This window comes from Colossoma macropomum, unplaced genomic scaffold, assembly GCF_904425465.1.
Source record: "Colossoma macropomum unplaced genomic scaffold, Colossoma_macropomum, whole genome shotgun sequence".
Lineage (NCBI taxonomy): Eukaryota > Metazoa > Chordata > Actinopteri > Characiformes > Serrasalmidae > Colossoma > Colossoma macropomum.
The window spans coordinates 9,122,502-9,136,513 of record NW_023494797.1 but is presented as its reverse complement, the minus strand read 5'-3'; the positions used below and the strand labels follow the sequence as shown (position 1 = coordinate 9,136,513).

The 14,012-nt window shown below is 35.9% G+C and overlaps 1 protein-coding gene across 5 annotated transcripts in view; it reads right to left on the bottom strand.

Annotated features, from left to right (window-relative positions):
• The window catches only part of coro2ba (coronin, actin binding protein, 2Ba), an 89,137-nt gene that overhangs the window by 7,701 nt on the left and 67,424 nt on the right, over positions 1-14,012 (bottom strand). For all 5 annotated transcript variants that reach the window (XM_036584223.1, XM_036584219.1, XM_036584221.1 and 2 more), the window contains 7 exons: positions 10,282-10,398; positions 7,665-7,814; positions 5,936-6,100; positions 4,137-4,253; positions 2,621-2,725; positions 2,121-2,217; positions 933-1,045 (listed from right to left, as the gene is read on the bottom strand). In XM_036584223.1, coding sequence (XP_036440116.1) covers positions 933-1,045; positions 2,121-2,217; positions 2,621-2,725; positions 4,137-4,253; positions 5,936-6,100; positions 7,665-7,814; positions 10,282-10,398 — 864 coding nt within the window. The remainder of the gene's footprint in view (positions 1-932; positions 1,046-2,120; positions 2,218-2,620; positions 2,726-4,136; positions 4,254-5,935; positions 6,101-7,664; positions 7,815-10,281; positions 10,399-14,012) is intronic.

Sequence of the window (14,012 nt, the reverse complement as noted above, 5' to 3'; positions counted from 1 at the left end):
GGAAAAAACATTGTGTATGTGTGTGTATATTTAACTTTTGTTAAATTCAGTACATAAACAGTAATTGTGCATTAAATGTGCAGGATTTTGCTCTCAACAAAACTTGTAATTTGAATAGGGGTGCCCATTTTTTTGCATGTGACTGTATGTTATGATTGGCTGCCCTGTATTTTACCTCATTCAAAAAGTAGTTCTGTCTGAAACACTCCTTATAACTTCAACCTAGATGGATGGGGCTAAACTGTTGTAGGCTTAGTAGGTAAATAAAAGTGCATTGGTTTTCATAATATCACAAAAACAATGAATTCAAAACAGTTTTTGCAACTTGGTTTCCATATATGGATTTTATGGACTGGGCAGTGATTGACCATCATGTTTTAAAACTTTATGTTTACACACTATTAGACTCTTTTATGTCATGAATGCAAGGAAATTTTATTTTCTGCATGATATGGGCTGTTTAATCTTGTGCTTTATTTTATTGTAACTACTGTGAAGCTAACGTGAAATTTCTGGGCTAAAGGGTTTCTGTCTACTCTGTCTATTACTATATTTTTACTCCTACTATCTATTTCACCTGAACGTGTACAGTATTGCACAGAATGAATTTTGTGCATGTAAATAAATACTTGGCTACTAAACGATTGTGATTCTGATTCATCTTACATTGGTGCAATGTATTACTTTATGATATGATGGGAATCTACATGAAATTTGCTAGAATGGATGCAAATTCAGGCACAAATATACAAAAGTATAACTTTGTCTTAAGGGTGGAAATGCCTGGCATTACTTTGCCCTTCTAAAAGTCAAAACCTTTCCATAGAGTTCTGTACAGCGTGTATAGTTCTCAATGTTCTCTCCCTGAACCATGGAAAGAGCTGTTAATGCCAGTTTGTGACTGATCTCATGGTGGTTTGGCTTGTGCTCACCCTCCTTGGCACGATCATGGAGATGGGCTCGATCAGTCCTTTCAGCGTCACCAGCTTATAGAACCTAAAAACTTCACAAGCTCCCACGTCCAAGCCATGTTTGGGCATTACACCTATGGTACAAAATAGGACGCTGTTAACATGTTTATTTCATCAAAAACATGATAAGTATTTGTCTTTAGACTGGGCTAATATTGTCTGCTACTGAATCAAACTGCAGTCCTACTGTAAAATCCTTTTTAAAGAAAATAAGTATTCAGACCTTTGATATTTATAAGGATTATGTCATGATCTACTTAAACTCATTATTAATTGAGATAGTAATAAACTAAAAACATACAAAATTATCATTTATATGATTTTTTCTATTGGGAGGTGTCTGTCTCAAACCCTAACCCCTAAATTTCAACTTGTGAAAATAATTTTTGAATATTTTTTTTTTTTTTTAAGATCATTTAAATTATTTTAAAGGGAAGTTGGAAGTTATAGATTTATCATGAGTTTTATTTTTAAATATTTAAAAAAAAAGGTTACTCAAAATATGCTGTCCCACGTTTTCATATCACTACCGAAACACAGAGCTTTGGTCCTTAGGTGGAGCTATTTTAGCCATACCCTTGCAATTTAGAGCAGGAAGTGAGACTGTATCCCTGTCCCTCATGGTCACATGGTGAAAAGTTAGATCATTAGTTTTGAAGTAAATGTGGCCTAAAGTCTGAAAATCAGTGTGTAACATTAAGAATCGACTTTATTCACTACAGAAACACACATTGTCTTCAACTGAGTGGATGTTTTTGTGTGCTAATGAAAAATAGTAGGATTTTATGTGTGTTTTTATGTCATTTTATGTGTGCAAGCTGTGTTTGCTAGTCAAGCTAAAACAGTCACTGTTGAAACATTTGGTAAAGTTTTAGTAGTGTTATGATCGTTTTGGTCGTGACAGTAATGGTAGTGATGGAATGTTCAAAAGAATCAAAAGTCTGAAGTCCAAGTCATTTAAAAGTCTGATTTTTTTTACATCTGACGTTGAACTGATTGGGTAGAATGATCCATGTCAGTAATAACATGGACATCAGCTCTGTGCACTGTGGTTTGTTATTAAAGATTCTTATTGGTCCACAGCAATATTTTCCACTAGTGCTTCTAATGTTCGGTGGACTATTGAGAAGCCAAAGTATTTGAGCCTACCAAGTCCTTTCTGAGGGGCAGGGGACCTGAACTCCATGAGGTACTGCAGATATGGCTTCTCCGTAGTGACCTCATAGTAGCGGATGTTTCCATCACCCTGAAATTACACTCATGTTGCTCAGAGGAACAGCTACACTTACAATTACAGCGTGAAATAAGAGTATCCAAATACTGAATGCATTCTTCTGTTTCTATTAGATGGAAATATTTGATCCAATTTTGTTCCTTAACACAGCATGCATGTTTAATCACAGCACAACAATTGTTTTTAGATGCATGCATAATGCATCCGAAAAACACTTTAATGAAGACTCATGAGCTACTGGTACATCAGCAAAATGAAGGCATACAAATGTTTTCATCATTTTCATGAGTACAGAATATTACATCAACACAAAGCAAGTAAACAGAAAGACAATATAGCCTTGATGTAATCATGTAAAAATGATGGACACATTTGAATTATGCAATTATGTATTGCTTTTTGTTTTACTACTTACCTTGCCCGCAAGATACAGCATATGTGTGTCTGCATCATAGAAAGGGAATAGGAGCCCCGACAGGCCATCTATCTCCTCCTCTATGATTGGCATGGACAGATCTTCCTGAGGATCAGAGATATAATAATAATATTAGTGAGCTTAGTAGGCTATAGAAGCATATATCTGCACCATGCAAAACAAACAAGACATTGGTAAAACTGAAAATTTAGCCACTGACTTTCATTGAATTTCAAGCAAATACCTGTAGCAATAAAAAAAAGGCTAATGCTATTGAATATATCAGTACAAGTAACAACCATTTTGATCAGTAAATGAATGTTTTAATAAGTTATACAATAAAATGGACTTAACTGAAAAATAACAATCAATTTATAGCCATTCAATGATTCCAAATTTTTTTAGAAAGATTTTATTAAATATATGGTACTGTGCAAAAGTCAGAGACCATATTTCAGTTGTTTAACGTCCATTAAAAATGGCTATGAAGTGCAAGTTAATTTTTCAGTGTCAGGAAAAAAAGCAGAAAACATAACAGAAAACAGTTTAACAGAAAATTATGCAAAGGACTCTAACTAATTAACTAGTTGATATATATATTTTTTAAAAATTTACTGTGTCCACCTTTTGCCCCTATTACAGCTCTTACTCTTTTTCAGGAGATTTGCTTTCAGTTTTTCAAAGAAATCTGCAGGAATATTTTTCCACACCTCTGAAGTTCAGTCTTAGAAGTTGGTTGTATTTTCCACTTCTCATAGTCCAAGTACCAAACACATTCAATAATGCTGAGGACTGGACTCTGGGGTGGTCAGTTCATTGTTCTGAGAACACCAGAGGCTTCTTTGTTTGATTTGTAAATGTTCTTCTTTTTTATCTATTACCTTTTCTCATTAATAGTGTCTTGACAGCTATCGCTAAAAAATGAAAGCGTGAAGAAATGTTTATCTGACAGCAACAGTCTTGGTGGTCTACAAGGTCTTACACAGTTGTTAGGAGTCCTAATTCTGTGATTGATATAGTGTAGTGGGTAACACCTCTGCCTTCTACGCTGTAGACTGGGTAAGCACCCTACACTATACCAATAAGAGTCCTTGGGCAAGACCCCTAACACTATCCTCGCCTACCTGTGTAAAAAATGATCAAATTGTGAGTCACTCTGGATAAGAGCATCTGCCAAATGCCATAAATGTAAATGTAATTTCTCTACATCTCCCAAGAATCTTTGAACTTTGACTTTCCCACTTCCTATATATATATAATTGAGCAATCAAATTATTGAGGCAATTGTGACAGCCCTAGACCAGACAGAGTATTTCAGTACAAACCATAATAACCTTCATTGGTGAGAAAACTTTAGAGGCCTGTAGACACCAGGGACTTCATGTATTTATGGCAGGTCTAGCTTTGTGCACTGACTCAGCCTATTCTCAGTTCAGGGATTTTAACACATACATACACACTCACACAGATACACACATACAAACACTCTCTGTGAAGCAGGGGTGTGTCCCCTCACCTGATCCCACAGCGCAATCTGTCGGGTGTTCCAGCGGGACACCCCTGTCGTCAGGAGGCGCTTCATGTTGCCCAGGAACACCACACGGTTTACCTTGTGGTTCTTACAGTTTGCCTCCTGTAAAACACAATAAATACATCTCAGGAAAAAGGGTAATGAGAAATGTCAGCTTTTAGATCCTGGGTCTTCTCTCAATGATGCTTGCTTCCCAAATTTGTCTTAAAGTCCTTCTGGGCTCTAAGCTGTCTCCATCTTTCAAATGCATCACCAAGTATTTACTCATAGTTTACTATGTCTCTACTCATGGTGCTTTTTAGAAGGAAGAGGCTTTTTAGGTCAGGATCCAGTTCATTTTCTTGCTTGCATGGCTGCAGCATGTTACGTTTCCCTGCCAATTTGTTTCATATTTGGCAACCTGGAGTGTCTAAATGGTACTGGGACATGGGCAGTGGGTGGGATCACAGGCCAAAACACAAACAGATTTTCCACTCCGGAATGGAAATTTCAAAGGAGAACATACTGGCTGTTTCACTGTTGCTGGAGAAGCCAGTATTTCAACTTAGCATGTTCCCTTAATCTCTGATGACTTATCATGATCATATTATGATTTAGTACAGTAAATATATCACATATTGTTCCTTTAAACACAAGCATATATATGTATATATTGAAATAAAGCAGAAATTGCATATAAGGAAAATACAGAGTATCACAATTTTATAACAATCAGAACAAAACAATGGCATTATTTAAAACTGCAACATACAAAGTACAATATATGTTAATATATTGTTTGTTACAAATTTCACATCAAATATATGGAATGTTTTTTCCAAGTTTCAAATGTGTTCACTCTAGAAAAGCCCAAAATATTCAGGTGCACCAGTGTTAGCTTAGTGCTAGCATACAATTAGAAACCCCACAGAGGTGTTTAGTAGAAATTAACATTATTGTGTAGATTTTCTTTTTTGTGATTTTTGACAGTTTTGACATATATGGCCCAAAACTGAAGGTCTAGGTCTAATAGTCATTGTTCACCACTGCTGAAAATTAAGTTTAATAATCATAATAAAATTAATAGCTGAACAATATGCAAGGGATTAGCCAAGAGGCTAATAGGAAAGAAGTTTCTCTAATAGAAAGGAGAGGGTATGAACAGCAAAATTCAGAGTGGATGAAAACAAAGGTACCACAGTCTTACAAACCTGCATAAATAAGACATAAAACATCTTCCAATTATAATGGACTATTCCCAGCTGAATTTAATCTCATGGTATCAACTAATAGCACCTGCTACATCTAGTTAGCCCATGTACAGAAATGCTTTTAGTGTAGTCTTCTTGAGATAAGTGTAAGCTTCATAGACAGTCTGTTGGACCTTTGGAGATTCATTCCAATAGAGAAGTGACCTATGTGAGGAAACTGAATTATTAAAAGCTGGAGGTGACCTTTAGTAAAATGTGAAGGCAGGTCAGGGCTGAGGCATTGATTTGTGTAGCTCTTTGAAGAGACTGAAGGATCATGTTCAGTTCAAGTAGGAAACTTTGTCAAAGAGTTAGACTGGCCTACTATTGTCTGTTCCTTCTCTTTCCTCCTGTGCTTAAAGCTTTGATGGCACTGAGTGACAGAGAAAAGGTTGGGAGTGGAAACCATAATGACCTCCACTGGGATGCGATCTTTAGAGGGCGATAGACACCAGAGACTTCATGTAGAGACAGTACGATGCTAAATGAGATCTTGCCTCCTTGTTTTTTTGGAGTCTGCGCAAGTTGTTATGTCTCGGTAGCTGAAGTTCTCACCTGCAACACCTGACCAGAGCGAGGTTCAATGACCCGCAGCTTCTTGTCCTTGCAGCTGGTGGCCAGCAGGCTTCCTTCAGTATTGAAGGACATGCAGAGGATAACATCCGTATGGCAGTCAATCATCTTCACCGGCTCTCCAATCTCCAGGTTCCAGATTAAGATCTACAGTGTAAAATCATGGCTGACATTAACTTTAAGCTTTAAGAATTGTATCAATTTTTCAATTTTTCTGCATTAATAAATTGTTAAGGTATAAACAAAGACAGTCAGAGTGGTTCACATGAAACAAGTACGAATATGTTTCCAGATGCCTGACACATTGTTTTTGATAGTAAGATTTTGGCCTATTTTTAAAACATATTCGTGGTGGAGACGTACATGTAATTTTTATTTTTTTTCAATCTTAAACTATTTATTTGCAGATAAATGTATAAAATGTTTCTAATAAGCTAGTCTTGTGGAAGTTCAACAAAAAATTACTAAATTAGGAACTTAGGGGAAAAAATAACTATATAGCAGCAGTGTAGCATCAAATATGATATAATAATATTAATAATAATAATATAATGATGTGTCACTGATGTCTTTTACTTTAAAAGCAGTAATCAAATCAAGATAAATGATTATATAGTATATTGGTGCACTTTTAATGTAATGTATATTCCATTAAAATGTACACCACATGTTTTATCAAGAAGTTATTAAATTGTAAATATTAAATAAAATGTTCCACAATTGGTGAGCTATTTAGCCCTGATGACTTTCAAATATTAAACCTTTTTTTATTATGATTCAACACATCTAAGAAAACATGCATTTAACCATTTCATTTAGAAAATAAACAAACAAGCAAACAACAACAACAAAAACAAAAAAAAAAACATTAATCCATCTAAGAAACAGAACCTCATTTTTTTTTACTAAATGAGATCTAGCCTCCTTGTTTTTAGAGTCTGTGTAAGTGGTTACATTTCTATATATATATTTCTACATGTTATTATATTATGTAGGTGATATGAGAACGTTACATACATTTTATGGATTTTCTATGGATTCTATGTATTACTTAAAATTCATTTTTTAAATTATTTTCTTTCAGTCCATAATTTTTGACCGTGTACGTCAACATCACAATATCACTGAAATAATGAAAATATAATATATATATGTATATATATATATATATATATATATATATATATATATATATATATATATAATGAGAGAACTTATTTTTCCTCTTCCAATGATGAAAATTCTGTTGTGGAATTTTCCAGGGGCACTAAAATGTACATTTTGTACATCCAAAATGATTATTGTTAAAATTAAAGTTAATGTTAAAACATAACATAAGTTATTTATCTGAAACATGCACATGGGTTGTTGTGAAGGACACCTTACTTATGTTTGAAATGTCTTCTACCTTTATATACGCATTTGTACATATACTTTAGAGGCATCTCAACTATGGAATCACCCAAAACATCTAAATATTCAAATTTACACTGTAAACATTATTGTGTGCCAAAAAAAAACAAAACATATTAATGTGGCTAGTGGTTTTTCAACTTGTAAACAATAGTGTATTTTTAAAAAATGTGAGAGGAAAACAAACTTGCAGGATGTCAAAACTCTTAAAGAATTATTTCAAGTAAACATAGATGGATCAAACAGTAAAGACAAGCATTTGGCAGTGTTGGAGATACTCTTGTGACCTTCGTATTACCTTGTAGTCATATCCAGCACTGAAGAGGATGCCGCTGCTGGTGGGATGCCATTCTATAAGGCCCACTCGCCTACTGTGGCCATACAACTCCAGTATGGCTTCAGTCATATTTCTCCTCAAACCACCATCTGGAATCTCCCATATTCTCACCTAACACACACAGATGCAGAGTGAGATCATGCTGGAATTCCTTCACATTCATGCTGAAAACATACTTTAAATTTCCTAAAATCAATCAGTCAGCAAATCCATGATGAATTGTCTAAGAAAACATTTAAAATTCCATTTTAGTTTGTTCAAAGCACACAAAGAGAGAGCAGAGAGGTACAGTGCCCCCCACAAATATTGGCAAATCATGAGCAAAATAAGCTGTAAAAATATTCCTAATTACTTATTCTTTATCATATTTCATTCAAAATATTAGCAGAAAATCTAACTTTTATTTAAGGTATAATACTTCAAAGAACATTTTTCAATTGTGTTTCAATTGTATTCCACAATTATTGACACCCTTAGAAATTCTTAAGAGTGAAATCTAACCAAAGTATATTCCTGTTCAGATTTTCTGGGGTTTTTTTTTCCGTGCACCTGAGTGATTAGGAACACTTAAATTGTCAGCCGTGGCTTCTTGTTTCACTGTGGAATATATATGAGATGAAACACAGGCCAAAAGCCCTTACTCAACCCTCAATATGAGAAAGACCAGAGAATAGAGTAATGATGTATGACAAAAGGTTGTTGAGCTGCGCAAATCAGGAAATGGCTACAAGAAAATAACTAAACAGTTAAAAATGTCCATCTACACTATCAGAGCAATAATTAAGAAGCTCAAAACAACTGAAGACCTTAAGAATCTGCTGGAAAAGGACGCATGTCTATACTGACCCTACACACAGTGAGGAGGATGGTTTGAGTGGACAAAGAATTTCCAAGGATCACAGATGGGGAATTGCAGACATTAGTTAGGTCTTGGGGTCAGAACACAAACATCACCTATATAATCACATGTTGCTTGAGGGGGAAGGAGGCCAACCATTACTGGAACTTTCAATGGGACTGTGTTCTGTGGTCAGATGAGACCAAAATAGAGGTTTTTGGCAACAAACACCAGAGGTTGGTTTGATGTGGACACAAAGACAGTCATACAGAAAAGTAGCATATCCCCACTGTGAAGTATGGTGGTGGATCTATGAAGCTGGGGGGCTGTTTTTCTTCCAAAAACCCTGGAGATTGTTTTCAGATACATGGTATCACAGACTCCATCAAGTACCAGCAGAAATAAAATCACAACCTGACTGCCTCAGCCAGGAAGCTTAAACGGGGCCATAGTTTTAATCTTGGAGCAGAAGAATGATCCAAAGCACGCCTCAAAATCAACACACAAATGGTTCACTGAAGACAGAATTAAGGTTTTGCCATGGCCACCCCAGTCCCCTGACCTAAACCCCATAGAAAACCAGGGGAAATGAGCTGAAGAGGAGAGTCCACAATGTGGACCTCAGAATCTGAAGGATGTGGAGAGGTTGTATATGGAGGAACGGTGTCAGATCTCTTGTCATGTGTTCTCCAGCCTCATTAAGCATTACAGGAGAAGACTCAGAGCTGTTATCTTTGCATAGAGAGGCTGCACAAATTATTAAATCAAGGGGTGCCAATAATTATGGCACACACAGATTTGAGAAAAATATTTGTTTCTTGATAAGATTTAGTTTTTTTCAGTCATTATACTTAAAAAAAGGTTGGATTTTTGTTAAAATTTTGAATAAAAGGTCAAAAGGACAAGCAGCAAAGAATGTTTTTAACAGCCTGTTTTGCTCATGTTTATTAGGGGTGCCAGTATTTGTAGAGGGCACTGTATCTACTCATCTATCTCTACATAATTTATGCTAGACTACATTTGTCAGCTTTGTGCACTCTACTCCAGCAGCGAATGCAACAGCAAAATAGCAAATAATCTATGCAGGCTGATGCATGGGGATTTGAGAGGATTACAGTGGTAATATGGAGAGCTTATCTTTTTTCAGAGCTACTGGCCGAAAATGACAGACTAATACGTGTACTGAGGCTTTGTGACGACAACATGCCCAGTTCTCTAGTTTTAGCTTGGAAAGATGATGGTTTCGTATTATTCCAGTTGATCCGCTGGTTTGTGAGGCAAATTTCATTCGATGTGTTACATTAAACATGTTTCTTGGTGAAGTATGTTACGCTTGGGGTCCTGTAGACTCCAGACTCTCTTTAAAAGATCCAAAAATGTATTTAACATGTTTTATCTTAATACCCCATGCAAAATAAACATGACTTGCTATACATTCAGAAAGGACAAACATGAGCATGTATATTTTTTATATGTGAATATAGATATAGATATAGATACATTTAAAACACATTTTTTTCTTTAAAAGTGTACACCAAATATTAAAGCACATTAAAAAATGTCTTTGTGGATCATTTTGCCTGCAGTTATATCTTTGATAATGTATTCAATAATCTTGAAGTACATTTCTGGCATTAATATTTTGTTGCTGACAATTTAGACTCACTTTAAATGACCTTGAATTGTCTGAATGGTGCTCAGTAAATTGATTTGCATGGTAATTACTGTAATTTCACTCACAGAAGAGTCTTCAGAACAGGAGGCGATTATGTTTTCATGGAAAGGGTTCCACTTGATGTCCAAAACGTTGCCTTGGTGACCACATACTTTCGGGTGGTGAGGGTCAATGCGGCCGGACTAGGAAAGAGAAACAAATGTATGTTAGTCTTATGAAGATCATTTCTCTCTCTCTCTCTCTCTCTCTCTCTCTCTCTCTCTCTCTCTCTCTCTTTGAAAACATATACCTCTTTAAAATGTCACTTTCATCAATCAAATCAACAGCATTAATGCATCTTTTGGGATTCACCTCACTGACAGTGAGACATACTTAAGCACAAGTAAACAAAATGTGGCTTTGCTTCACTGCAGTGCACTGTAACATCCACAGAGTGGAGCTGCTCCACAGCGTTCAGAACCCACAACCTTCCCAGAATGCCAGAATGTCGGTCATGATGCCATGAATGTTTGATGTCACTTAAGTCCATTGACCTCCTTCTGTGTTCCTCTGGGATTTGTAGTTTAGGTTGTGCATGAGTGCACACTGATGGAGCCTGTTACTAAGGCGTCTCCATCACTGAGCTCTGTCGTAACCAGAGACTCCAGCGCAGGGCTGTTAGTGATATATGCAGAGGAAAGTTGATTGTTTTGGAGAAATGTTATAATGGAAAACATCATACATTATGCATTAAAGTGCATGTAAACCTGTAACCTGTGTAGGGCGACTACACCTTCTCTAATACGACAAAAAACAACTAGTCTATTACAGATTCTAATTATTCTCAGGTGACTACTGTCTGCCCATATTCACATGACAACAAGAAAATCATATCAGTATTTTTTTCTTCATGATCGAGTACAATTAGCACACGCCCTGCTCGAGGGCACTTCAATTTTAGAGAGTTTCACAGAATAATAATGTTAAATTTCCGCTGATTTCCCACAGGGGGTCAGATCCAAATGGAAAAGACAATTAATGACAAGAAAAATTGAAAGAATAGGAAACGAAAAGGCTCACTTTTAATACTTATGCCTATTGGAACTTATCTGTTGGACACTGTCCTAAAGAACTGCTATTAAGGAATGGAATTCATCAAATGGCACAATTTAAGCAGCCACTTATAATAAAAAAAACACATTATCTCTCATGGTTTATTTTTTATGTTGTTCAATGATTGTGTGCCTTGGCTGCTTAAACTGAGGTGTGAGGTGCAAGACAAAAGATTCTCATCCAGCTCTAATGACATCATCTAGCAACAGAAACAGAGCACAGTCCCAGTGGAGACACTTCCAGAGAGGATGCCTCCCCCGCTGGGCCTAAACTAGCCAAAACACAACAACCCGACAGAAACACTACTTACATTCACGGAAAAGTACAGTAGTATAACCATTTAACCACCCAATAGGAATTAAACAGAACATCTACTGACAAATGCTGACACCATAATACTTATACATATAAATACATACAAATATAAACAATTGTAAGTATGTAAATGTAAATATTGTGCACTATATGAGGGGTCATCAGTCTTATCCACAAAGGGCTTTAGGTTTTCCAAGCAGGAGCACACCTCCTATAACTAATCAGCTGTTGGGAGTCTAAAACCCACTGATTAGTGGAATAATTCTGCTTGATTGGAACGAAAATGTGCAGCCACACTGTCCCTTTGTAAATAAGATTGGTGACCCCTGTGAGTATATATATGAAAGAAATATGATCATTGCTGTTGGAACGAAACCAACAATTCTCCATTTTTGTTGTTTTATATTATTTGAAATATATACCACACTTTGATGGTGAACGCACCAACAGACACATTAACTCACATTGAAAATTATTATTATTTATTTATTTGATCTTTTTGGCTGGTGAGTTCTGATGCACCAACAAGAAAATTATTCAATACTGAAACAGAAATTCAGGACACAGTCTGCGGAAAAACCAAAACCAGAAAGAAAGTTGTTTTATATATAATTTGTCATTTTATTTATCCTTTTGAATTAACGAGATAATGCTGAAGATGCTTCAAAAGTGATAATGTTGGGAACTGAACTGACAGAACTAATTTAAGTCTAAACAGCTTGATAAAATTCAATTAATATTAAAAAAAATTAATATTAAAAGTTGTAAAATTAAGTGTAACATTGTGTGGTTTCCCAAAGACATCTGGGCCTCTCCAGTATAACAGCAGAAAACACCTGTTTTCTTAATATGTATAGCATTTAGATGTGGCTTTAGAGCTCCCATCTAGTAGTCTGAAGTTTCTCCAGCAAGGGGTAATATTTATTTTGGTAGTAAAAAAAAAATATTACCAAAAGATGTTGAGTTACTCACTGTTATGTATTTGATCTCCATTATAGCATTTAATTAAATCCATTAATGCTAAAAAGCATGAAAGCTAAAGACCATATAGAACAGCTGCAGCACCGTGTTTGTATTTCACTGTTGATCTGCTGCTGTTTAAAACAGCGCAGGAGAATGAAGAAAACAAACAGCATTTTAAATCACTGTTTCTCATTTTCATTAGGATTCATTTGCAATTCATTGTACATCTATTTAATCTTTTGCTTTTTCTGTCAAATTTACAGCCTTTTCTCTGTTATTTGGCGGAAATTTTTGGTGGATGAAATTTTGATGCATCCCTATCAGCAAGCTCATTACTTAATTTAAATTCAGAGACAGACAAACTTTTCTGACAGACTATATGTGAAATCAATTCCACACAGTTTAATGGGACTCATACAATTTCAACAGCATTGCAGAATGAGAATATATATACTGCATAAAAGTGCACAGAGCTTAGGGCGGTGGGGGGGGGGGTCAACAGGACAGGGTGGCTGGGGGGCTGGCAGGAAGTAGAAGTCTGAAAGGATGCTGTAGGACATAGTGATTTCCTCTGAGAGACCCCAAAATGGGGAGAGGACAAAGGGCCTGGGAGAGATACAGTCTGCTTCTAAATGTGTCTGTGTGTGATTTTTTTTATTATATGTTGATATTTCTAAACAGATGTTTGACATGTTATGCTTTCCTCACTCTTTTATGCATATACATCAAAAGGACAAATTCAATACAGCACCTTACAAACTTAATTTCCAAATACAGTGCTTTAATCCCTTTGTAAGTGTCAAAGCACATATATAAGACGTACGTGTTGTTGCTGAATGTTGGTTCCTGACTTCTCTCTCTTTGAATCCTGGGAGAGGAACATACTCAACCCTTCTCTTTAGTGTTTGGGAAAAAATAGAACTGGAATTAGCCCCTCGTTGTTCTCAAATCCCTGATGTGACTTTAAACTGTCACAGTCAGTTTGGAGGCGTGATCTAGAAAGTACTGTCTATTTAGCCTTCCCTTTCATTAAGAACCAATTTAAGATCCATTAAGGACTTTTGCACTGCAGCATGTAAGCTATCTGCAGTTCACAGAGGCGGAACAGGAATACATTATAGCACAATCTGCATAAAAAGTGCATCTTGCTGGGCTCTTTTATAGTATTAGTAATATAGGCCACATCTGGGATTCCCCGTAAATGTGATTTCTCCTCATTATTCCTCAGTGCATTGTGTTCGATAGGAGAAGAATTTACAAACAATGTAGATATTTACTGAGTTACCAATTTATTTATTACCTTGTAGCTACCATTTTATCAGAAATACCTATCATAAAAGTACACTTTGTAGCCCCCCTCTACCCCATCCATCAGTGAAAAGGCACCACTATAGGGCCAACGGTGCCCAGCTATGATTTGGTTGGG